Source organism: Castor canadensis, chromosome 15 (genome assembly GCF_047511655.1).
Source record: "Castor canadensis chromosome 15, mCasCan1.hap1v2, whole genome shotgun sequence".
NCBI classification, from domain to species: Eukaryota; Metazoa; Chordata; class Mammalia; order Rodentia; family Castoridae; genus Castor; species Castor canadensis.
In genome coordinates this window covers 13106583-13132923 of record NC_133400.1, presented here as the reverse complement: position 1 = coordinate 13132923, position 26341 = coordinate 13106583, and the positions used below count along the sequence as shown (strand labels likewise).

The 26341-nt window shown below is 48.0% G+C and overlaps 1 protein-coding gene across 4 annotated transcripts in view; it reads left to right on the top strand.

The window, feature by feature from the left end:
• Positions 1 to 26341, top strand: part of Vac14 (VAC14 component of PIKFYVE complex) — a 109293-nt gene that overhangs the window by 49565 nt on the left and 33387 nt on the right. For all 4 annotated transcript variants that reach the window (XM_020181692.2, XM_074055705.1, XM_074055706.1 and 1 more), the window contains 2 exons: positions 7528 to 7684; positions 18663 to 18795. In XM_020181692.2, the coding sequence (XP_020037281.2) occupies positions 7528 to 7684; positions 18663 to 18795 (290 nt within the window). The remainder of the gene's footprint in view (positions 1 to 7527; positions 7685 to 18662; positions 18796 to 26341) is intronic.

The window sequence follows — 26341 nt, the reverse complement described above, 5'->3', positions numbered from 1 at the left end:
GAGGTGGAATCTTAGTGTGGTTTTAATTTGCATTTCCTTTATTGCTAGAGATGGTGAGCTTTTTTCATGTGTTTTTTTGGCCATTTGAATTTCCTCTTTTGAGAAAGTTCTGTTTAGTTCACTTGCCCATGCCCATTTCTTTATTGGCTCATTAGTTTTGGGAGAATTTAGTTTTTTAAGTTCCCTATATACTCTGGTTATCAGTCCTTTGTCTGATGTGTACCTGGCAAATATTTTCTCCCACTCTGTGGGTGTTCTCTTCAGTTTAGAGACCATTTCTTTTGTTGAGCTTTTAGTTTTATGAAGTCCCATTTATCTATGCTATCTCTTAGTTGCTGTGCTGCTGGGGTTCCATTGAGAAAATTCTTACCTATACCTATTAATTCCAGAGTATTTCCTACTCTTTCCTATATCAACTTTAGAGTTTGTGGTCTGATATTAAGATCCTTGATCCATTTTGAGTTAATATTGTTATAGGGTGATATACATGGATCTAGTTTCAGTTTTTTGCAGACTGCTAACCAGTTTTCCCAGCAGTTTTTGTTGAAGAGGCTGCTATTTCTCCATCGCATATTTTTAGCTCCTTTGTCAAAGACAAGTTGGTTATAGTTGTGTGGCTTCATATCTGGGTCCTCTGTTCTGTTCCACTGGTCTTCATGTCTGTTTTTGTGCCAGTACCATGCTGTTTTTCTTGTTATTGCTTTGTAATATAGTTTGAAGTCAGGTATTGTGATACCTCCTGCATTGTTCTTTTGTCTGAGTATTTTCTTGGCTATTTGTGGCCTCTGTGTTTGCATATAAATTTAACGGTAGATTTTTCAATCTCTTTAATGAATGTCATTGGAATTTTGATGGGAATTGCATTAAACATGTAGATTACTTTGGGGAGTATCGACATTTTTACTATGTTGATTCTACCAATCCATGAGCATGGGACATCTCTCCACTTTCAATAGTCTTCCTCAATCTCTTTCTTCAGAAGTTTATAATTTTCCTTGTAGAGGTCGTTCACATCCTTTGTTAGGTTTACACCTAGGTATTTGATTTTTTTTGAGGCTATTGTAAATGAAATTGTTTTCATATATTCTTTCTCAGTTTGTTCATTATTAGTGTATAGAAATGCTAATGATTTTTCTATGTTGATTTTATATCCTGCTACCTTGCTATAGCTGTTGATGGTGTCTAGGAGCTTTTGAGTAGAGTTTTTGGGTCTTTAAGGTATAAGATCATGTCATCTGCAAATAGGGATATTTTGACAGTTTCTTTATCTATTTTTGTATTCCTTTTATTCCTTCTTCTTGCCTAATTGCTCTGGCTAGGAATTCCAGTACTATGTTGAATAGGAGTGGAGATAGTGGGCATCCTTGTCTAGTTCCTGATTTTAGAGGGAATGGTTTCATTTTTTCTCTGTTAAGTATAATGCTGGCTGTAGGTTTGTCATATATAGCTTTTATGATGTTGAGGTACTTTCCTTCTATTCCTAGTTCTCTTAGCGCTTTTATCATGAAATTCCACCCCTGTTTATAAGCCCTTCCTCTGCCATGGCTCTCTTTCTGCCCTGGCTTCAAAGCCTCAAAGTCCATATCAGGTTTGTGGGTCATGTGGGAGAGAACCAGCAACTGGACTTGATGGGTACTAAATTGGATGTCCAAGAACCAATACATAGCTGTAGAGTGGCTCCCTAGTCACTCCCCACTGCCCACCTTAAGCAGCACCTTGTGCTCTATCAGGCAGCCCCTTCCCCTCCTCGCCTCTAGGAAACTGAGGGAATGCTGACGTTGTTCAGATTCCTGTCTTATTTAAGGGAAAGGAAGGGTGCTCTATGTGTGTTCACATACCTGCACAAGTACATGTGATATTGCCCCAGGCAGGGCTGTGGGCTTTTTGCCAGCCACTGGGGACGGAGACAAATCATTTGATATGTAAGCACAGGAGGAGTAGCTGGATCACCAAGGAACCTGTAGACAACATTTCCAGCTTTAATTGTTCAATTGAAGTATAATTTGCATTCATTTGCCATTTGGTGTCAAACTTTCTAAAATAAGGAAATTCAAAATGTAAAATACGTAGCTTTGCTAGCTGCACTCTCCAGTCTTGCGGGAGACAGTGGTAGAGATGGGTGATGCACATTCTCTTCTGAAGCCCTCCATCTGGGCACTGCTGTCCCTGCTCTTCCCCAAGCCAGGGCCACTGAACGGCTTGACTATGTGACAGGGTAAGTCAGCCTGTCTTTGTGCCTGCTTTCTGTGTTTCCTGCTTTTTTGTTTTGCACATAAGTATCCATAGGGGTTTGGTTCCAGGACCCCATGGATGCCAGAATCTAAAGATGTTCAAATTCCTTACATAAAATGGCATAGCTTTGCATATAACCTACATACACCACCCCATATATTTTAAATCATCTCTAGATTACCTATGATACCTAATTCAATGTCAGTAGTTGTTATACTGTATTGTTTAAGAAATAATGACAAGAAAAACATCTATACATGTTTAATACAAATACCTTTTTTTCCCCTAATATTTTCAATCCATGATTGGTTGAATCCTCAGACACAAAGGGCCAGGTGTGTCTCCTATAGTCTTCAGGACATTTGCACATTATGGGGAAGCTGAGACTCCCTATTACCTGCATAATGAAGTCCATACTCCTTTGTCTGGTCATAGTTCATGACAGTCTGCCCCATATCCTCCACTCTAGCCTCACACCCTACTCTGGAGCTAGACCACGAGCTTAGTTTCCTGGAGTGTGCTACATTGTTCCCTGCATCTATGAGTGGCTTATGCTAGTTAGAAGATGCTTTGAATGCCTTTCTCCCCTTTCCTCTATTACCTTTGCAAATTGATGCTCAGCGGCACCCAAAGGCTCCCAACTCTCCTCAGGCCGAGTTGCCCGCTCCCAATGCCAGAGCTTATATTGTCAGTTAATGTTTACTCCCATGTCCCCATGAGCCTGTGACTTATCAAAGGCAGAGCCTGGCCTGTTAGGCTTCGCATCTCTACAGCCAGGACAGAACTGGCCCACAGTACCTGCTCCACAGATGCTGGGAAGAGAAGGATAGAGTTAACTGGTCCCAGGTTCAGGCAGCTGAGTGTCAGGGTCAGAAGTCATGACTATCTGGCCACAAACCCCTGAGTAGTGTTATTGATAGCCTCAGGTTTGGGGATCAGAGCTGGGTATGAAGTGGACTCACTGTTATCCTGAGTGGTGACTATCCAAGCCTCAGATTTCTCCTGTGTAGTACATAAGGTGATGCTGATAACAAATGAGGGTATTAATTCTGGCCAGGAACAAGGACAGCTTCCTCCCTGACCTCCCATCCTTTGCAGCCTGGCTCTGGAGCCACTCAGGGTAGACATGGCTGCTGGTTCTTACCAGGTACCCACCAAATCCCTAGCAGGTCAATGTGCCTGTCCTGGTGTCAGGAATCTTGTGACGGCTAGCCTGGCTCAGCCCAGTTAACCTGGCTGGCTCACAGTTTCCCCACTGGGTGTGTTTGACCACCATGGTTTGCTGCCCAGAGGCTGTGTACCTCTGTCCACCTGCAGACAGACCTGAGAGTGGCAGTCAGTGCAGGTGTGCACAGCAGGGCCCACAGATACACAGGGCTAAAAAGAGAGAAGTGTGGCCTTCTGGAGCCCTCTCATCTTTCCTCTTAAGTCTGGATCAGGTGGAAAGTTGTGCAGCATGCCCACCTCAGGCTATATGCAGAACGAGAGCAATTTCCCTACACATCTTTCTAGACTGGGAATTAGGGTGCCAGTTTGAGAATGTGGCTTTTTGTTTTTTCATACAATTCACATACCAAAACTCAGTAGTTTTTAAAAAATATTTTCATTTTCACAAGGTTGTACAACCATTGCTATCTAATTTCAGAACCTTTTCATTATCTCAGTAAGAAACCCTGTACCCATTAGCAGTCACTCCCCAGGTCTCCCTCCCCTATTCACTGGCAACCACTAATCTACTTTCTGCCTTGGATTTGCCTATTCTGGACATTTCCTATAAATGGAATCATCACACAGTTTGTGGCCTTATATGTTTGGCTTCTTTCACTTAACAAATGTTTGTGAGGTTCCTCCTATTGTAGCATGTGCCAGTGTGCAATTCCTTTTTTCTCTTTCTTTTTCTTTTCTTTTTTTTTGGGGGGGGCAGTGCTGGGGTTTGAGCTCAGGCCATGTGCTTGCCGGGCAGGTACTCTGCTACTTGAGTCATGGCCTCAGCCCTTTTTTGCTTTAATTATTTTTCAGTTAGGGTCTCATGTTTTTGCCCAGGGCTGGCCTTGAACCATGATTCTTCCTACCTATACCTCTCAAGTAGCTGAGACCACAGGTATGTGCCATCATACTCAGCTTATTTGTTGAGATGGAGTCTCACTAACTTTTTGCCAGGGCTGCTCTGTAGCTGTGATCCTCCCAAGTATCTGGGATTATAGGCATGTGCCACTGTACACCCCACCCGCATCCCTTTTTATAACCAAATCATATCCCATGGGTTGGATCGTTTATCCTTTTTTTCAGTACATGGACCTTTCAGTTGTTCCACTGTCTGGCTCTTAGGGATACAGCTACAGTGAACATTTATATAGAAATTTCTGTGTGGACATGTTTGCAACTCTCTTGGTGACTACCTAGGGATGGGAGTATACCTTTGGCAACTCCGTTTAATATTCTGAGAACTCTTGGCTTGATTCTTGCCTCACTGTTTAATTTGGGGTGAATCATTCTCCTACTACCCTCTGTCCCTGGTCTCATTTTCCCTCCCTGATCTTTGGGGAGCAACTTGTTTGGGAAATGCAGCATTGGGGTGCATGGCCTCTGCTCAGCCTGTAGAGGAAGGTATGTAGGGTCTGCTCATCTTGGAGAGATAAACATTACTGCTATGCTGTCTGCTTCCCCATTCCACCCTTTCCCGCACTGTTGAAGGCTCTTCTCTCCATGCAAACAGCCCTGGGCCTAGACCTACCCAGGCTCTACAGGCTCAGCCCTTGCTCCTGCCATCTGATAGTGGCCACGGTTTTCAGCCACTACAGATCCATTTCCCATAGGCCTTGAATAAGGCCTGTTATTCTTGTTCTAAGAGCAAGTAAAATCCCATATTCCAATGCATGGAAGGGCAGGTGAGTGTTCAGCTCCTTGCCAGGGCTTTGTGTGCTAGCGATCAGTTTACCAGTCAGCCTGCCCACCAGCTCTTGGCAGGGGTAGTTCTGACTTACTCCAGCCTAGCACCCGGCACAGCCCTGATAACAGAGGAGGGGCTCAGGCAGGGCCTAGAGAATGTGTCAGGGCCTGCAAGGGAAGGAGGGGCACTGAGGGTGACATCTGTGTGAGTGATACCATTGCCCACCTGGAGGTGGCCAGGGTGCAGCTGGTGAGATCACAGACAAAACACATGATGCACTTTGGAGAAGACTGAGAGGTAGAATGGACCAGCAGGCAAAGGGAGCCAAAGCAGGGTGTGGTAGGGCTAGCCAGAAGGACATCCAGGTGAAGTGACAATTGGGCTGTGTAGAGTGAGACACTGGCTTGTTTTATCCACATTGATAGAAGTGCCTCCAAGCTTAAAGGAGAGGCAAGCCATATATTTCCATTTGTTTGGTTTTGAGATAAAATGAGCCCTTTTATGGATATAGTTCACTGGTTTGTGTTATACATATGTTCTCCAGCTTACTATGGTTCAACTTTGATTTTTTTTATTAGAGTGGTATAAAACTGATACTTGTTCATTGGAAACTGCACTTCAAATTTTGATTTTTTTCCCCTTGGGCTGTTGATATGCAGTATAGTCTGCCTGCCTCCCTGCCTCTTTTTCTCTTTCTTTCTCTCTCTCTCTCTCTCTCTCTCTCTCTCTCTCTCTCTCTCTCTCTCTCTTTCTTTTTTGTTCTTTTGTTCTTTTTTTCAGACAGGGTCTCACTGTATAGCCTAGGCCAAACTCAACTGTGTACTGTATAGCTCAGGCCAGCCTCAAACTTGCAGTCCTCTTGCCTCGGCCTCTGAGTGCTAGGGTTACAGGCTGTACCACTAACTTCATAATCTCTTTGATGCTGGGTCACCCCCAGTCAGCCTGGCCATCTAAAAGGGAAACATACTCTACAGCATGAGTGCTAAACGATGATGTTCAGTACGTTAGGTGAATCAAATACATTTTTGATTATGATATTTTCCAATTACAGTGGCTTATTTTACAGTTACATTGGGTTTATCAGGATATAACCCCATCATAAGTTGAAGAGCGTCTTTATTTACAGGGTTTTGCAGCCATCACCAGTACCTAATTCCAGAACATTTTCATCATCCCAAAAGGAGCCCTATAGCAGTCTTATCTTGACCTTGAACTCACCATATTCTACCCAGCTGACCTATCAGGGTTTCACCCATCAAGCTCTGTGTCACTTCTGCTGGTCCAGGGCTGAAGCCATATTTCCATGGTGATTCTTGGTCTGGGCCCATTGTAGCCAAAAAAGAGGCATAATATCCATCCAGTCAGCTTATGTTCACTGGATATGTGCCCAATGCCAAGGACAGTCCCAGGGATGTCCTGTGGATAGAACACACACAACCCTCTTCAGAGCAGAGATGAGCAGGGAGCAGAAAGAGCCAGCAGCACCTGCAGTGGAATGGGCTAGCTCCCTGTGAGCAGGTTTCAGGAATGTTCAACAACCCCTGGGAGAGGTGACATACATGTATGCATCCATGGTGAGGTCCCTCCCAATAGGGCACATCCCTGGCCTGTCCCCACTGCCTCCTGCAGGAGAGAAATGATGGGCTTAGACTTTACCACCCTGTTGGCTCTTGGTGCCAGGTGAAAATGGTGTACCTCCCAAGTCTACAGGAGCACTCTGGATTGTAGGGGCATCTTTGGGGGGCTTTGTGACAGCATGACTTGTACTCATACTCTGGACTGTCCCCACACTCCATTCTTCCTCTTCCTTCGAAGAGCTTGACATGTAGATAGTCAGGTTTTAGAAGCCTGGCTCCACTGAACCCTGGGTAGGAACATTTTGGAAGCAGCCATGTCTAGAAGTCCTTGCCCTGGAGACCAGAGTCAATACTCCACATGTGGAGGGCTTTTTGGAGTCTGTGGCCCAGTGTCACACCTGCAGTAACATCTGTTCTGTGGCCATAGTAGGCAGGGCTGAAGTCACTACATACAATAGAGCACTGGCCTCAGGGGCATCATTAGACCCTCACATAGCCCACACACAGTGGCCCTGAAGTACTCACTGTGCATAAGGTACACTGGCACCTGAGACCCATTCCTCCTGGGGACCTCTCCAACCTCTGCTTGGGACGAGAGAGGAGAGCTCATGGGAAAGTATCTGTCCAGCCTCATATTCCAGCAGCCTTCCTCCACAATCCCCCCATACATTGCCATCTGTGGCCTCTTCAATCCATATCTTCATAGCTATGCTCTTGAGGCTGTCACAACTGGCAAGCCCCTACAGGTAGGTCTCTGTCTCTGAGCTTACCTCTACCGGGTCAGCTCAGTTTGTAATAGGGACCCTCTTCCTCTGCTTGTCTCCCCAGGTCGTCCTGAAGGATCTAGAGGTGTTGGCAGAAATTGCTTCCTCCCCCGCAGGCCAGACAGATGACCCAGGCCTAACTGATGACCCTGACCTCCGGGTCAGCCACTCTGAGCTTCAGGTTCCCACCTCTGGCAGAGCCAGCTTGCTGAATCCTCCCAGTAAGTATTCCCTTGAGGACTCTAGCCCCAGGAACCTATGAAATGCTAGTGCTGGGCCTGTCCTGGGGCAGGTGGTACTCTAGGCTGTGATTCATGAGCCTGAGTTCTGCCAGTGTGTAAGGAGTCAGTGGATTTCCTACCCTTGGTCTGTCACCATGAAAGGTTGGTCAGACCTCGCCCTCCTGCTGCCACCTGGTTTACACTTCAACAGCCCCACAAAGAGACCCTCATAGCCCTTTTCCCTCATCATTCTGAACCTTCGATGCTTTTGAGCCACTCGGGAAACACAAACCATCTGAGGCAGCTGATGGTCTGTTACCTGGGCAGCGTTTCCCCAGGCAGGAGGCCAGGTTCAGTCTTGGGTCTCACAGGTGGAAAGAGACAAAGCAGCCATTTCCTCCTCAGCGAAAAGCTCAGAATAACTCTCAACATGGCATGCAGCCCAGGCAGGAAACAGGATAATTCTAACAGGCTGTTTCCAGGCTGTCATTGGAAGTGGAATTGGCCAAGGCATTCCTAGGACTCACCCTTCGGGTTCCTTCCAGACAGCAGGTGGCTCCTCTCCCTGAGCCATGCGCTGCCTAGGTTCTCCCTTCCCGGATAGATGCCGCCTCCCTCCAGCCACATGATCCTGAATTCTGCCAGTGTGTAAGGAGTCAGTGATCCTAGAAAAGGCCCAGGGACACAGGTTGGTAGGAAAGTACCCAGTGAGTCTTGCATGTCTGCCTGGGTGTCTTTGTCCATTGAGCCCCTCTGACCTCCAAGCACCAGGTCCTTGTAAGCATCACATGGACTCGGGAACTTTCAGTGGCAGCGTCCTTTCTGCAGCCTCATTGTACTAGTCCCAGGTCTGTAGAATACCTGCCCCACCCAGTGAAAGCCCCTTAGCCCTGTGTGACCCAGAAGCCAAGCCCAGTCTAAGAAGTTCAGGGTGTTGCCAGAGCCCTGCAGGCCTCAGTACACCCCAGGAAGTGCCAGGTCAGATTGCAGAAGGCCCATGTATTAAGGACACTTCACCGTGACATGGAAAGCCGTGGCAAGCCACCTTTCTGTATGCTTTACCAGCATTTCCCCTTTCCCTATATATCATAGTTTCCTTGCTCAGGAACCCATTTTCCTTTGAGTAGTCAGTGGCTATGGTCAGGGAAGCAGCTCCCACATTCTGGCCCCAGAACCTCTGCCGGGGATCCCACCCCTGTCCCTTAGCACAGGAGTTCATTCTCCACCCTGTGTCCCAGGTCAGCACATGAGGAGTCAACCTAAAGTCTCTAGGACAGATGGTAGGGATGCTAGAGATTGTATGGGCACAGAGCTGTGAGCGGGAGCTACGCTGAGGCAGGGAGAGGAAGGAAAGACTATTCCTTAGAGAGGGAGGATAACAGGAAGGGGAGGGCAGGGTTGAGGGGCCCTGTATTAGCCCTTAACCCTGCCCTATCATCTTCTCCACTCTCAGCATGGCTGCAGAAGAAAGCTATATGTACAACACAGCCTAGAACAGTGCAGAACCCTAGATCCTCTCCTGGGATCCCCTGTGATTTCTATATTCATCTGTAAAGTGTTTTTTCCTCCTGGGCACAGAAAAGTTGGTAACTGAAACACAGGTTTCCACCAACAGAGGGATGGGCTAGGAAATTGCTATAGGTGTCTAGGCCAGACTTAGAGTCTAGTAGGTCCCCAAAGACCCTGCAAATCAAGTGACTGCAGCTGCTCAGAGAAAAGTTGAAGGGACTGACTCACATGGCAAAGAACTCTGAATCCCAGTTCCTGGCCCTTCCAAGAAGGATGGGGTGCTAATGAGACTGAGGGGGTTGAAACTTGCCCCAGCCTGCCAAGGCTGTCAGACTGACTCACATCAGCCAGGGTCGCACTTGGAATTCATAGAAAAACAACAAAGTACGCCAGATGGGAAGAAATTCCGTCCTGGAAAGAACACCAAGGAAATGCCTTCAGCCAGTAATGTTTCTTGCTTTTAAGAATGCACAACACCATGAGCCCCACGTGTGGGCTTCAAGGCCTGAGAACCTCCAGGAAAATGTACGCGTGTTCTCATGTGCAAGTCCACAGCTGGCATCAGAGTTTACAAACAAATTCATGGTTTTGAAAGGTCAAGCTCCAACCAATAATGAAAGAATGCAGGAAGCCAGTGTGCCCTTTCCCCTCTTCTGTCCCAGCTACCCTTAGAGGGCCACACCAGGCGCCAAGAAAGTGTGGGGTGGTGTTTAGGTCAGAAAACATGCAAGAAATGTACACTCATTCCTCTGTTGGCTGCTCTTCCCCAGAGGGCTTCTCTGGCTTGCACAAGACTCATTCTGTCTGTTTCCATGTGTCCATGCATGTGGACAGAGGCTTCAGGGCCAGCTACTCTTCCTATCTGAATTCTGCTTTCCTCTGGTTCTCCAGAGCACATCTCTGAGAACCTGCAGACTGTAGTGCTGTGTCCCATCAGGGAGTTTGCCCCACCCTCTATGAAGGATCTTTCTGGAACACAAAAGAGCAGGAAGCCTAGCAGAGATGAAGTCAGGGCATCTTCAGGGAAGCAAACGACCCCACCTACACCTTAAGTCTTTAAACTCAAATGGTGCAGATCGCATGCAGTGGTAGGAAAGCACCCATTGCATGCCTGGGTGGCTGCTGTGCTGACCTAAACACACCACAGCAGGGGTCCCCAGAGCCCTAGAAGCAGAGTTGTCCACGTGGGATTTTCCTCTCCCTTAGCCTAACGTGAACATCTCTCCTTCTAGTGCAGAAGTCCAAATCTGGGTTCTCCCAGCTGAACTCTTTCTCATTCCTAACCAGCAGAGAGCCACTTCCGAGGCAAATGAGGGGAGCTACCTAGATGGGCAGCTCTGAAAGAATTCAGAGGGGACACCACATCTCTGTCTCCCACCTTTGGTCTCCTGGGCTCAACTCCTTCTGTACCTTCTTTGGCCCTACTCAGAAGGGGTCTGCAGAGACCCTGCCAGGCAACAGGAAAAAGCAACAATAACCAAGCCTGCAGACCCACCCTGAACTTGAGCCTGTATGGAAAGTTGGATAGAACTAAGGAGGCCCTAGGGATGAGTCCCTTTGTTCTTCCAAGACCTGGATAGCTCTGCTGCCAGAGGAAGAGCAGCTAGGCCTGGGGAGACTCAGACAGCTTCAGGATCAGTGGCCAAGCATAGAAGCAGGGTGGCAGTCTGGGCCTAAAGGTCACCTCCAGACTGATGTTTGCTCCGAAACCCCAGTCCTCTCTGGCTCACCTGATTGCCTTGAGGCCATTTTAGGTGTGATTAAAAACCACTCATGGTGGCATACCCTGTGGGAGCTCATGGTCCAAGGTGTCTCCACCTCTAGCTCTAAAACTGTGCAAAAATGAAATGTACTGATTCTATTTCATTCTTTGCAGCCCAGGCCCATGTGGCCAAATGTCAGCAGTATCTTCATGTCACTAGACAGAAACAAGTTCTAGGAAACTTGAAAACCAGAAACCATCTCTGGGATATTTCCCCCTGTAATAACAGTAACATGATAACAATGGCTGATAGCATTGATGTTGTTCTCAGTATGCTAAGCATTTCACTGGAAAGGTTTGCCTGGGAAATGAGCCCCTGACCCCTCGTGACAGCTCTGAGAGGGGAGCACTCTGTTGTGCCTTCTAGTATGGATTGCACACAACAGGCATTGCTGCTGGCCCAGGAGCCTGGCCTCTAACCCCACACTCAGAAGAGCAATGGAGTCCCACCCTTGCAGCTCTGGAACAGTGGAGGCTGGGCTGGGTGCCAGTTCATGGCCCTAGCCTAGCAGTTCCTAGGGAAGTCTTTCCTCTCTTCACAGTAGCTTCAGGGACCCCCATCTGGCCTTAGGCCACACAGCATCTCATTTCCTGCCCTTCTGCCCCTCCACTTGTTCCAGCCATGGCAGACCATCTCCCAGCCTCTGAAAGACTTGCCTGTTGCTCTTTGGGCAAGTGTCCTGCTGGGTGGTGGAGTGGTTGGGGACTTTGGGAGCTCTCGTATGGACAGGGCTGAGATAAGCACTCTGGGCTGTGAGAAGTGGCCTTGGCTTCCAACCCGTGTATTATGGGACCTCCCAAGTGCTCTAGAGGCCTGTCCTCTGTGAGTCTGTCTCCCTCACTCCTGCTTGTCTGGGTAGGTTGTGGAGGTGACCCGTGTACGCTCCTGACTGTGACCCTATTAGGCCCCTGCAGCTTGAGGTGCAGGTTGCTCTTCAGTGACCCAGAGTCATCAGAATTGCACACATTGTGGCTACCCCAGCCTCTCAGAGTTGCATTTTATCAGGATCACCAGATTACTTGCGTGCTGTTGCATCCCCATCTCAGGCCATGGGGCCACATTAATTAATCCCCAGCATTAGGCACCCAGAAAGGGTCAGCACCCTTTTTTGGAGCTCATTAAATGAAGAAAGGTGGGGCACAGTCACCAAGGATGATGAGCTGAAGTTCCCAGCTGCACTGCCCAGGAAGCTGTCCCTTTGGGCACTGGCTGCCTAGCCTGCAAGCCAGGCCCCTTCTTGTTGATTGGTCTCTGCAGCCCTAGCTCCCTCCCTCCAGCACCATCCTCCATTCTGCCCCTCCTCTGGAGCAATAGCAGCCCTTTCCTGAACTGGAAGACGGCTGTGCGGCCGTACTGCTGCCCAGTCAGCTACAAATCCCTTCTGGGTCCCACTGCAACCCTTTAGCTTCCCTCTTATTCTGAGCTGAGCACTTAGCATGCCTCCTGGATGTGGGTGAGACCCTGTTCTCCTGTCCTTACTGACCTCACCAGAGCTAGCCCATAGATAAGAAAGCACTCATCTCCGGGTCAGGTCAGGTCCCCAGGTGCTGTTGGCTGCTGTATCTTTTGTCCACACAGCCAGTTAGGCAAACGCCATGCCCTCTCAAAACTCAGCTTGGCCTCCCTTTCTCCCAGCCACTTGATTCTGTGGGGAAGCTGTCCCTTCTGCAGCCCAGTCCCTTTGATCCTGTACCAGCTTTCCAGTCATACTGCCACTTCCTTGAAACATTTCCTATGCCAGCACATGCTACACCCTTTACTCCTATGATAGTTCACACATGAAGAACCAGCTTCTGGGAAGGCTTATTGCCTTCACTGCCCTGCTTGTCAGCAGTAGTGCTTGGATCTACTCTGGTACCTTGAACTGCAGTACTCTGAGCAGCCACTGGCCCTTGCCCTTCATTCTCAAGGTGACAACTTCTGATACCTACTAGGTAGACTGTCTAGGCACATGTCTCCAACTTCAGCAGGGAGTGGAGCAGGGACCTTGCTGAGCCTGTGCTGGACAGCTGATGTTTTCGCATCTGGTTCTGTTGAACTGTAGCTCGCATCGTGTATTCAGGCCAAAGCTATTTTTATCCTGATATGTGAGGTTCCTTCACGTCATAGCCACAAAATTCAATCCAAAACATCCCAGGGATGGTTGTTTGTGAGATGGGCTGCAGATTCTCATGTCGCCACATCAGGTTTCACTTAGCAACATCTGCAGGGCTAACTCCCTAGCCACCACCCCACCAGCCTGGCTGTGTATACAGAGGGCTCCCCACAGCATCTGTCTGTCCCTGAGCAGCCGGCCAGTCACATGAGCTTCCTGCTCTGTCAGGAAGCTCACACTCCTATATTCTACAGGATAAGGAAATGGAAATCTTGCTCTCCTTGGCCCCTCAGAGAGGGCCCCCAAGACACACTGCCAAGTTGTTCCTACCCTTTCCTTCCCTGCCTGCTGGTTCCCACCATCTCAATGATGCCCATGAGCCTGTGCCATCAATACCATCCCGGTGCAACCTCGCAGCATATCCTTAGACACAGCATTGGCAGGCATACCCAGAGTCGGGTCACTGAGCCCCTGATGCAGCTCTGCCCCTCCTCAGATGTGAACTCAGCTCAGGGCCCTGCTGAGAAACAGGGTCACTAAAGACCTGGAGGTGGGCGGAAAGGGCTGGTGGAGGCGCTTAAGCTGTCCCCTAGGAGGAGCAGGCTGCAGTGAGGCGGAAATCAGTGCAGTGGAGAGGTCCATTGTCCCCGTAGTAACACTCATGGGGCAAGATTGTTCTGTCTTCACCTCATCTCCTCCTCTCAAACTGCAGCTCTGGCTGAGAACCTCCTTTCTCAGGTTCTGTCTCAAGCCAGAAAGGACTGACGGCTGCTGAGGTCATAGACGAGCTGAGCAAAGGGGAAAACTAAGGAGGAGAGAGTGCTCACAGGCCCTCACCCTGTTCCTAGTGAGCATTGAGACAGCTCCCCTCTTTGTCCAGACCCCCCACCCCTGCCTTCCCTGCTGGAAAAGGACTCCCAGCCCTGTCCTGAGGCAGTTTCTTTCGAGTCAGTGGTCTTTCTAGCAGGTGGAGCCTAGAGACAGAAGTCTTGTCCCTGGTGACTGCCCTTGGTGCAAACCAGGTTCTGGGTGGCTCCCACAATGCTCCCACCATGCCTCAGCCTTTTGTCATCCAAGTCTCAGGAAAAGCATGTGGCCCAAGTGCCTGGCCTCTTGTTATTTTTGGCCTTTGTAGACAGTGGGAGCTGCAAAAATTGAAGCTTTCCTAGATGATGTGAGAACGTGAATCACTTGACAGGGCTTCTTTCCATGCCCCTTCCTCCTTCCACTAAGGGCCACACTGCAGCCTGGACACTGAAAGTCCATTTTTGGCCCAAATGGGAGCTATGGCTGAAGAGACCATAGTTGTGTCCAGAGCAGCCCCAGACCTTTCCTGCCATCTTTGACTAGTCGATCAGGTGAAGGGACAAAGGAAAATCCCTCTCTGGATGTGAGGCTGGTGAGGGGGGTCACAGTTGACACCCTTTCTTCCTCCTTACAACATCCCAACAGAGCACTGTGAATCTGTCCCAGACCTGAGGTCTCCCCACTCAGACACTTCCAGACTAGTACCCAGTTCCCAGACATTCATTCAGAATGAATCGTGAATGTCTGTGGATCGCCAGCTTGGGAGCAGTCTTCCCCGTGCAGTACTCTGGGATATGAGACATTTGCTAATAAAAACACCCCTGTTTATTGAACACAGACTATGTGGCAGGCCAGGCCCAGTATGTTGTATGCTTTGTCTCATTTAATGGAGGTTCTTCCTGCCCACTTACAGATAAGGAAACTGAGGCAGGCCACCACTGAATTTATCTCCTAAGGATGAGGATAGAGAGGTAGGGCTGCCTCAACAGCTGTATCTGCAGCTACCTCTTTTGAGATCAGCCCCAGCTGAACCTGGGGTAACTCGATCTGTAAGAATGTGACACTTGATTCTGTAGACAGCACCTCTGGGCCAAGGAGCAGAGACTGTTTGCCATTCCAGAGTCACTCAGAACCTCCCCAGCCTGGCTGTCCTGGGCAAGGACCCAGAATAATGCAATTCAAACAGCAGGAAGCAAATGAGGCTTGCCCTTGAACTGCAAGTCATCACACATAGCTTGCCCCAACACGGTTCACCAGGACTCTGTCTAGGAGGACCTCAAGATAGAGGATGGCAGGGTTTGGAGGTAAGGAATCCTCATAGAATAATCCACAGCTGATAGAACACCTTCTCTAGTTCACAGCCAATCCATATAAGGGCCACAAGAAAACACAAGGCAGGTCTAAGAGCAACCCAAAAGACAAAATTCTTGGGAGAAGCATTTCACTGCTGCTCTCTGACCACCAGCATCTAATAGGTCCTAAAGGCTCCTCTATTAGACTTGCTCATAATGCTTGGCATAGTTCAACACATTCTTCTTTCATACATTGGGCCAATGCTTCTGAGAGCTCATATGCCCTCTTACAATCAAGCTTGATCCACAGAGACCCCACATCCTGCCTACCTTGTGCCTGGTTGCCCCTTCCCTGGTGCAGAGAGAGCACTGTGACTGCCATAGGACTCCTGGGCCAAACAGAGTTCAGAAACTGATGGCCCTATGTGTCTCAGTTGGGCACTCTGCATCCTGCACTATCCCAAAAGAATGAGCAGGCAAAGAAAAAATGGTATGTTGGACATAATCAAAATTTGGAATTTCGTAGCCAAGTATAGTGGTGCGCATCTGTAATCCCAGCTACTCAGGAGGTGGAGGTAAGAGAATCCCAGTCTGAGGTCAGCCTGTGAAACAGTACAAGACCCTATCTGAAAAAGCAAATTGAAGCTGAGTGTGGTGGCGTATGCTTGCAATCCCAGGTACTTGGAAGGCAGAAACTGATCAGGAAGATCACAGTTCAAGGCCAAAAAGTTAGCAAGACCCCATCTCAATGGAAAAAAGCTGGGCATAGTGGTGTGTGCCTGTCATTCTAGCTGTGCTAAAAGCATAAGTAGGAGGATCATGTTCCAGGCAAGCCTGAGCAAAAATGCCAGGATCATATCAAAAATAACCAAGGCAAAAAGAGCTGGTGGTATGGTTCAAGTGGTAGAAACTTCATGAGGCTCTGAATTCAAACCCCAGTGCTGCCAAAAAAAAAAAAAAGGTAAAGGTCTGGGTGTGGCTCAAGTAGTAGGCAAGTGTGAGGCCCTGATTTCAATCCCTAGTGCTGGGGAAAAAAAAAAGGATTATGGGACTGGAGGCATAGCTCAGTGATGGAGTACTTGCCTACCATGTACTAGGCCCTATAACACTGCAAGTAATAATAATACTTGTTTCAAAGGTGAGACGGGCTAAGGATGTAGCTTAGTAGTACAGTGCTTGCCTAGCACACACAGGCCCTGAGTTTGATCCTCAGCACCATGAAAAGGGAGGGGGTGGGGAGAAAGTGCAGAAACAACCCACAGAATGGGAGAAAATATTTGTAAATCACACACTTGATAAGAGACTTGTATCCTATATGAAGAAATCTTATAAGTCAACAGTAAAAAGACAACTCAAGTTAAAAATGAGCAAAAGAATTGAGTAGAGATGTCTCCAGAGAAGATATATACATGTACGTGGCCTTTAAACACACCAACATCATCAGTCATTAGAGAAATGCAAATCAAAACCACAATGAGATGCCACTTCCCAGCTACTTGATGGCTATAATCAAAAAGATAGATAAATAACAAGTATTGGTGAGGATGTGGAGAAATTGGAACCCTCCTATATTGCCAGTGGGGATATAAAATGGTGCAGCCACTATGGAAAATGGTCTGGCAATTCCTTAAAAGTCAGTTTCCATATGACCCATCAATTTCATTTCTAGGTATATATCCAAGAGAGATGAAAACATGCCCACACAAAGACCTGTAAATGAATGTTCGTTACTCCTTTTGTAATGGACCAGAAGTGGAAACAATCAAATGTCCACTAACTGATGAACAGAGAAATAAAATTTGGCTTATCCATACAACGTAATACTATTCAGCTATAAAAATAAAGAACTGATACATACTACAAGGTTGAACCTTGAGGATATGCTGCATAAAAGAAGCCACATTGGCAAGGCACAGTGGCTCATACCTATAATCCCAACCAGTTTGGAGATAGAAATGAGGAGGATTATGATTTAAGGCCAGCCTAAGGCAAAAAGTTAGTGAGACCTCATCTCAATTAGTAAGCTAGACACATGCCTCTCATCCCAGCTACACGGGAGGTGTAGGTAGGAAGATCGATGTCTAAGGCCAACCCCATATGTGAACATGATGCTGTACCTGAGAAGTAACATAAAAAAGGAATGGGAGCAGGGCTAAAATAGTTGAGCACCTGCCTAACAGGCATGAACCCCTGAATTCAAACTTCAGTACTGCCAAAAAAGAAAAGGAAGCCCCATACCGTAGGGTTCCACTTATACACGTGAGATGTCCAAATAGCAAGTCCTTGGAGGCAGAAAGCAGATTAGTGGGTTTTTTAGGGCTTAGAGAAGAGAAGAATAGCAGGGAAGTGACTGCTATTGGGTATAAGGGTTTCTGTAGGGGATAATAAAATATGTTCTGGAAGTAGTGTTGATTGCTGAGCAACTTTGTGAATATTCAGAAAACCTTTTAGTTTTATGCTGGACAAACTTGAAATGCATGAGTTAAATTTTAATAATCTGTTATTTTAACAGAGATTGTCAGTTAGTGCATTGGGCAAACTGAGTGAGAATTCCCACCGTCCTTCTTGCCTCTTTCCAGCATTGCTGTTGGGGTCAATGTGCATTAGAAAGAAAGAGGGACCCTATGAGGTGTGTGAGTACACCATGCCAGGATCATCCAAACATCCTATCAACCCCAGTCCCCCCAGCACTGAAGCTTCACTGGGGGTATGTATGCAGATCAGGCCGAAGGGGTGACAGAGTCTGGCCCTCAGCGTGTTTGCAGCTGGGACACATACCAAAGAGCAACATTGTTTGTGCTTCTGGCTATAAACCCAACTTGGAACTTTGCAGGTATTCAGAATGCCACCCTAAAAGAGAATCTTTGCCTGAAGATAAGGGAGAGGAATGTTTGATTTCCAAATGTTAGTTGATGATTTAAACACTTTGCACTGTTTAGTCCATTTTGCTGTCTTTAACATAGTAAGTGTGTCTACGACTTATTTTTTTCAAGTAACACTGGGAAAGGAGTTTGTCCTTGGCCTTTCAACAAAACCTTGCTGGTTTTGTTACAGAGAGAGTGTACCTGTCTTACTGCTCTTCTCTTTGACTTGCCATTGTCCTTAACTGGGTTAAAGTATCTAATTTATTGGGGTAATAAATAGAAGTTTATTTTCTAAAAATGAAAATAGCATCTTATGAGGCCTTACACATGAGAAGTTCACTATGTAGCTTGGGGTTGGATGGAAGAGTGGACAAGCAAATGTGCATTTTTGCAAGAAGCAAAGTTGTATGTACTTACACATACTTGTGTGGTCCTTGCTTTTAGTCAGTCTCTGGCGCTTGCTTGATTGGAGATTTTCTCTTATCTTGTTACACACAGATACACACACACACACATACACACACACACACACACACACACACACACACACACACACACATACACCCCTTTTTGGCATTTACAATTGTTTGTATTCTTTATGATTTTGATTACCCTGTGAACACATAAACTCTGTCTCTTTTTCTACAGGTACCAAAGGCTTAGAATGTTCTCCTTCCACTCCCACAATGAACTCCTACTTTTATAAGTTCATGATCAACCTTCTGCAGAGATTCAGCAGTGAACGGAAGCTCCTAGAAGTCAGAGGCCCTTTCATCATCAGGTCAGCCCTGCATTCCTTCTCCTCGTCTCCCAGAGTCTCAGCTTTGCATTCTGCACCATACAGAGTTCTTAAAGTGGTCCTTCTCTCTCCTCCTTTTCCTGACTTTTATGTCTGTTCTTGAAAGAAAGGAAGAAAGCCATGTGTAACTTCACATTCCTGTAATCCCAGCACTAGGAAACTGAGGCAGGTGGATTGCAAGTTCCAGGACAGCCTGTCTATAGAGCAAGATCTTATCTTAAAAAGAAGAAGAAAGAAAAGAATGGAAGGAGGGAGGAAGGGAGGGAGGACGGAAGGTTCCCTCTTTGTACCTGGTTGCTGATGCTGTAGACGTAGGCAGCCATTGTTGACATGTCTTCAAAAAAGATTTTGCTTATTGAGCTAGTGTTTTCCCTTCAAGTGAAATATCCTCTCCCAAAATATCATTACCAGTCTTTTTGGAGAGGAATACAGATAAGCCAGACTGAAGATGTACTGAGGCCCACCCACCAGTGCAGGATTTGGCCAGCTTTAGTGGAATAGGATTCTAGAGTCATCTGAGTCCAGCTCTGGATGGTCTCAGGGAACCTTTCCCAGGCTCAGGCCTGAGTACTGTCATCACCAGCAGCGTGCCTGGGGACTCCCTTTGTTTTGTCAGCTCCAGAGAGCAGGGTCACCAAAAGAATGGCCCAGTGTCACTTTTGTGCTAATGAAAGCTACATCAGGGACACAAATTCCTATAGGCAGAGGACAGTTCCAGAATAGTCCAAATGGCCACAAATGCTCTACAGCAGTGGTTTTCAACCCAACTTGTTAGATCACCAGAGAGGCTTTAAAACGATTTCTGGGCCTCCCTCCTGACCAGTAGACTTGGGACCTCAGAGTGGTGGGGCTTTTAAAGCAGTACAGGATGCTTGGGGAGCAGACTACACTAACATGGTCTCAAGGGTTGGGGACCTGAGGAGACTCCTCAGAAGCCCAGCCTTGAAAGTGCATGGAGAGCTCCTTTTGCTGTAAACCAGAGATCAAGGGGTGAGAGTCTTAGCCTTTCAAGCCATACCAAAGATTGGGGACCCTACCCAGAGGTTAGTAAAAAGCTACCACAAGGGCATGAGCAGTTTTCTGATTTGAAAGATTGCTGTGTTATAGTAGAATGAGTAGAAGGGGCCAAAATGAATGAAAATGAGTTGGGAGACTGTGGAGACACTGGCAGCTTGTTGGAGAATGGGAGCAGCAGGGGATTCAGTGTTGATTGGAAACTGACTACATGAGAAAGCAAGGAAAAGGAGGTGGAAATAACACAGATCCCTAAGGTGGGAACCCTGGGAGAGTAGCAGGGACTGAGGAGGGTCACATATTTGAGTTCAGATTGCTTTAGGAACATCAAAAGAAAGATGATGACGCAGTTTAGTGCACCTGACTGTCCAAAGGGAGACCTGGACCCAAGACACAACTCTGGACATTGACAACTTGTCCATCAACAAATACTTACTGAACCCTGTGGAAAGTACTGCTGTGGCTGGTTCATCCCTTATGGAACTTTCATATTTAGAGAGTAATAGGAGGCCAAGTGAGGGGAAAGGTGTTCAGCCCCAAGGAGCCCCAAGGTTGAGGGTAAAGGGAAAAACAAGAAGAGGAGGTTAAGGTCCAGAAAGGTAGAAGAAAGCAAAGGAAAGAAGGAGCTGGAAGGAGGCGGTAAGGGAAGATGAGATCCGAAGACAGTCTGCTGGGGATTGGTAGAATGGCCTGTTTAGCTGCAGGATGAGATGAAGGAGTGGGGGCCAGGAAATGGAGGAGAGGACACAGACAACTTGAAGCTTGACTGCGAGTGGAAGGAAAACACATGTTGGCTCAAGGGCTCAGTGTGGAGTTGAGGGTACCCTGGGGATTGAGTCCTGGGTGAGGACAGAGAGAATAGCAGGACCACAGCAGGAGGAAGAGACTTCTAATGTTCTGGGCCCCCAGAAGGTTGTCCCTGTGATGATGAGGAAGCTGTCACCCCCTCCTGCTTCTCTCGGCCCTTCTAGAGCAAGATCACTCAACCCTAACACGATGGGCATTTAGAGCAGATAATTTGGGGGAGAGGGTTGGTAGTACTGGGGTTTGAACTCAGGGCTTTGTGCTTGCTAGACATGGAGCCAGAACATCCTTTGTGTGGGGTGAATGGTGCACTATAGGATGTTTAGCAGCATCTATGACCTCTACCCACTGGATGCCAGTAGCACCAACCCCTACCCAGTTCAGACAATCAAAAATGTGTCAGGGCTGAGTGTATAACTCAGTAGTTAAGTACTTGCCTGTCTTACTCAAGGCTCTGAGTTTGATCTCCAGCAAAACCCAAAAATAGGAGTCTCCAAACACTGCAAAATCACTCTGTTTGAGAACCACTATTACAGAGAGACACAAATGGATTCTTAACTTTATTGGCCAAAAAAACATGGTTTTTATTTTCAAGAAGTTGGATGATTTCAATTAGGGGACTGAAGTAGACATTAGATGTGATAGAGAGGCCCCACACACACCAGGAAAATGGTGAAATGTCCCCGCATAAGTGACAGTTACGTTCATCTAGTTTTCCAAACTGCGGAGGCATCCACACTCCTGATAAGCACTCCTTGACTGGCTGACTCGAGTCAGTGGGGAGAAAAAGGCCTTTGAAGAAGACCTCCTCTCTGGAGGACAAGCTATCCTGAGTTTTCTTTGCCATCCCGACTTCATGTGCCCAGTTAGGCATGGGGAGGGGCTGCTCAGGGTGATAACCAGCATCCCCAGACTGCACGTAGCAGAACTGCAGGTGTCCTGAACATGCTTGGGCATCCTCCCCACACATTTGGAGCCCAAGGTTCTGTAAAATGGGCAGCCAGGCCCTCATTTACAGATTCCAGAGCCATGAGGTTTTACTGGCTTTGTAGTGTCTCTAGAACACCCTGGACTAATGGCAATCCTCATTTTGCAAAAGGGAAAATGAGAGGAAACAATGTGCCTGCTGGAGGCTCAGTGTATCCAGCAGGGCAACTGCTCACTGTTCTAGAGCTCAGACCTCCCATGGACTGCACCAGGTTCTCAGAGGGCATCAAGTCCAGCCTCCAAACCAGGCCTGGCTCATACCCAGCCATTAGGGTCTCTTAGCCTTGAACACCAGCACAGAGAACCCAGGATAGGTGGAACCTGTGGCTGGGCCTCTCACAAAGGATTGGGTCTCTCCTAGGCCTTTGCCACAGTTGTCCAGCCTGCGTTCTCCCAAAAGCAGCCCCAGAACCTATCAGTATGCAGCAGACAGCTACCTGACCTAGGTGCCTTGCAAAGTCAGCATACCCACTACTGCCAACCAGCCTCTGATCACTGGTCACTGTCCCAGGCACCCAGCATCTGATGTGGGCAAGGCCTTGAAAATGTGCAGTTTCCTCCCAGGGTCGCACAGGGAGCTAAGGCCCTTCAGCTTTCCATCTTGCTTCTCCATTCCATGTCCTTCTCTGCTGATGGCTTTAAAGAGGGGCATGTTAATGGTGCCTGCAGACTGCTTCTATGGAGCCACAGGCCTGACAAGGAACACAATAAGTGGTTTCTCAACCCTTTCCTTCAGCTGTTAAGTTGCTTTTCTTAGTTCCTAAGCTTGAGACTAAGAAAGAAGATAGATTCTTCTGGCAAACAAGTTAAAAGCCATTATTTGTGCAGCAGTGTGTTTAGCACAGGGCACAGGAGCAGCTGCCAATTGTAGGAGGACAGAGGAGTCCAAAGCTCTTGATGACAAACATCTGATGGGTTCTTGGCACTGAGGGAGATGCATGATTTCCCTCATGCCCTGGGAGCCTCTCCTCACCCCATGGAGCTGTCCCAGGCTGCACCTCAGTGTAGAGTTGAATAGGAACAGGACTCCTAAACTCTAGCTAGGCCTCCTTTTCTGATGAATACAGCAATTTAGATGTATGTTGAGGTTGGTGGAGCCAGTGGCTCTAAAACTCTTGGCTCTCAGCAGGCCTTCTTCAGACCCATCCTGGTTCTTGACTCAAATTGAGATCATGCCCACAGGTGGAGAGAAGACCACACATGTGGGCAGGGTACTGTGGGAGGCTGGTGCTGCAAACCTACCTACACTCCATAGAGCCTGAGGAAGAGTATGCTTTTGGAGTTAGACTTGGGTTCAAACCTAGTTCCTCCTATTTGTGTCATATGAGCTGTTTCTAAACCTTTCCTGCTTTGTGCTTGAAACGCAGATGCTAATGGTGCCTGTCTTGTTACTGCAGTGGGATTAAGTAAGCTCTTGTGGGTTCCAGCATGATGCTGGTGATATATGATGAAGGGGAGCTATTGTCCAGCTTCTGACTCAGCCATGGTCTCCACCTCCCCTGGTGGTCCTTGAGGAGAGAAAACCAGGATGCATGAGAGAGTGAGATAATTGACTTTCTGTGCCAAGAGCCGGCTCTCCTGCCCCAGTGCCCAGGGCACCCACCAGCACCCGGCCCCACCCCACTAAACCAACTCTGACCAAAGTAGGTGTTGGTGTTCATTGCCCTCCTCCAGCCTCTTTCCACCCTCCATGCTAATGCCAGTCGAACAAGCCCAGGCCTTGTCTACTCGTGAACCACCCCACTTATATGCAGGAGAAAAGGAGAGGAGGGAGAAAAGCCAGCCTCTTTGATAAGCTGTGATATGAACTCCAGTGTAACCCAACAGCTGTGATCTTTACAAGCCCGCTTCTGTGCTGGGAAGTAGCAAGTCTGAAGACACTCCACTCTGCTTGCCAATGCGGCCCTCTGGCCAGAGTCCTTTGGCTTCATCAACTGTGCATTTTTCTCCTCCTCTTCCTCCCTGCTGCCTTACAAAGAGCACTTGCCAGAGAATGCTTTCATTTTTAATGAGCCACTGTGTGCTGTGAATGTGAGGGTTTCGACCTGACCACCTAGGTGATGGCAGATGAGTCTTGAGCACCCTCCCAGGGAAAGGAGCACTCCTAAGATGAGGCAGGCATCCAGCAGAATGAGCCAGGGACCAAGTGGGAAAGAAGTAAGCTGTCATGAGACTTCCTTCCTGAGACCCCCGCCCAGAGAAGCCCAACGATAAGACTTCCGGTACATTTTGGTCCTCCTCTCTCTCCAGTGCAGACAGGCATGATAGCTTCTCCCAGCAAATGCTCAGACAGCCCCTAATATGTGTCCTGACTAATACTGTTCCCCACCAGCATCCTGGATTTGCAGAAGAGCCCTTGCATGGGAAAAAAGGGGATAGGTGGAGGAGTGGCTGCTGAGGTGGATGGTGGGACCAGGTAGCCACGAGAAACTGGACTTGTTTGTAATTGTGGGTTCTAGAGAGCAGGGCATCACGAGAAGCAGCTCTTTAAGTCTGTAATTAAGAAATTCCACTTTGCTGGCCTTGAAAGTCTGCAGCCCACATGGCCTAACCACCGCTTCCACCCAACCACCTTAGCGTTTCTTCTCACACCCTGGGAACCTCCCAGGCTTCCCAGTTTCTGGAGTCCCTGTGAAGGGGACACCTTCCCCTCAGTCTGTGAATCTTTGAACATGTCACCTCACCTGTTGGGGGCATTGGCCAGGCCCCCAGAAGTCCATTGTGCTAATGCAGATGGAAGGCAAAGTAAAGTGTCAAAACCCATTAATCAGTGTTTCAGAAAAGCCTGCTTTGCCCCTAGGCCCCAGCTTACTTGTATCTTGTGAGGTCCCACTCAGTTTTCCTCTTGCCCCTTTAATAGATTGCCTTTTGTTTTCTCAAAATAAAATAAATTGCTGTGGGTGGCAGACACGCACCAACCTGAGTCTGTCTGCTAGAAAACGCCCTGATCCTTCTACCCAGATTGCAGATCGGTTTTGATCTTTTATTAGTTTGTAGCCATATTGATTGGGTCCCCAGCTGAGCAAAGGAGACAAGACATTGAACAGGACTGGAAGAATTCTTCTGAGTAACATCTTACGTCTCTTTCACAAGAGGGAAGCTTCTTTTCTTGCTGGCTTTAATTAAGATCTTCCCAGCTCCTTGTGTGAATCTTCTGGAACTTTCCCCAGCCTTGCCTCCACCCTGGGGACCAGGGCTGAGTTGCTTTTGTTTAAGTGCAATATAGCAAAGGGGGGTGTGCAGCAGACGCCATTTTGCACAACCATCCTTTGGCTACTGATCTCCTAATTGGAGATAATGCTGTGAGAAGGGTGGCAGGGAGGACCATTCTTACACACAGAAGAAATCTGCCTGGGAGAAAAAGTCATGCCCTCCAAGGTAAAAAGATGTCCCTATGAGGGACAAAAGTCAGAGGCCCTGACCCAGTCCATCTTCCCCTAACTCAGGACAAAGCAACCAGCATCCCAGCCTCTCACAGAATCATCTGAGATGGGGTCCTTCTTCTCCTCATTGACCTACCGTGGCAGGGAAGGCTAAGGGGCCTGGGACTGCCTGCTGCCTTTGCTCTGCCTTCTCCAAGCAGTCCCCACACCATCATACATTCTGGCACTTCCTGCAAGAGAGCTGTCTTTTCTTCTGGTGGATGGAAACCACATGTGATGGGCCTTGTTAGGCCAGGCTGGAATTAATTAGGTCCTCCCAGGGCCTGGGAGGAAAAACAGAGTGCCAGCCAAAGGGAACTTTGCACAGTGTGCTGTGAGGCCGGGAGCTTCAAAGGACAGTGCCCCCATGTTTCACAGGTCTATTCTCTTTGAGTAGGACTGGAAGAGATTAGAAACTACAGGTGAACTTGGTAGGGGCAGACCATGCATCCTTCAGGGTGACCCCCTGTCACCACAGGCCAAGCGGCCAAGCTCCTCCTAAGCCAGCTGTTTTCCTATTTCCAGGAGCCCCTGTGGGGAAGGGGAGGGCTCAGCAGCACATTAATGGGGAAGCTGCTTGCCTCCAAGCCCACCCCTGGGGTGTGGGGTGTGCAATGTTGGACTCCTCACCACATGGATCTGGCACCTGCTTGGCCCTTTTCCAGCCTACCACTCAGACCACTTACTTTGTAGTCTACACACCTGAGAGCACCCCAAGCCCACAGCTTGGCAGGGCCAATGTGGTCAGGGACTGATTTCCAGGCTGAGAACTTGATAATGAATTTCCCTCCAAAGCTTGAGAGCTTGTTTCCAGATGGAACCTGCAGTACTCGCTGATCTGTTTATACTTTACCTAAGGATGCCAGGAAACTTAGAAAGTTTTGACATTAGTAACTCAGACAGCTTGGTGAATTAGCAAGTGACCGAAGTGGATCACAGTATAGCATCTTTAAAAAAAAAAAAAAAAAGCAGTTTTGAAATTGACCCTTAGAAGTCATTTTTCATCTCCCGCCTCCTTTGGGGTAGGGCTGCATCTGAACCAGCACAGACAGGTACTGTGCTTAGTTGCCAAGTGCTTGTAAACGCCTGAAAATATGGCTGCAGAGTGCATCCTGTCTATCCATTGTACAGTTTCTCCAGAAGTTCTTTTTATCCTGGTATCATTCCAGCACCTGTTTACTGGGACTGCCCTTGGTGACCCCTGTGAGACTCTCCCTGCTTTCCCCTCAAGTGGTTGCTTTTAGCACACAGTCAGTGAGATCACAGAACCCCCATGCCCTGACCCCTAACTTCAGAAAAAC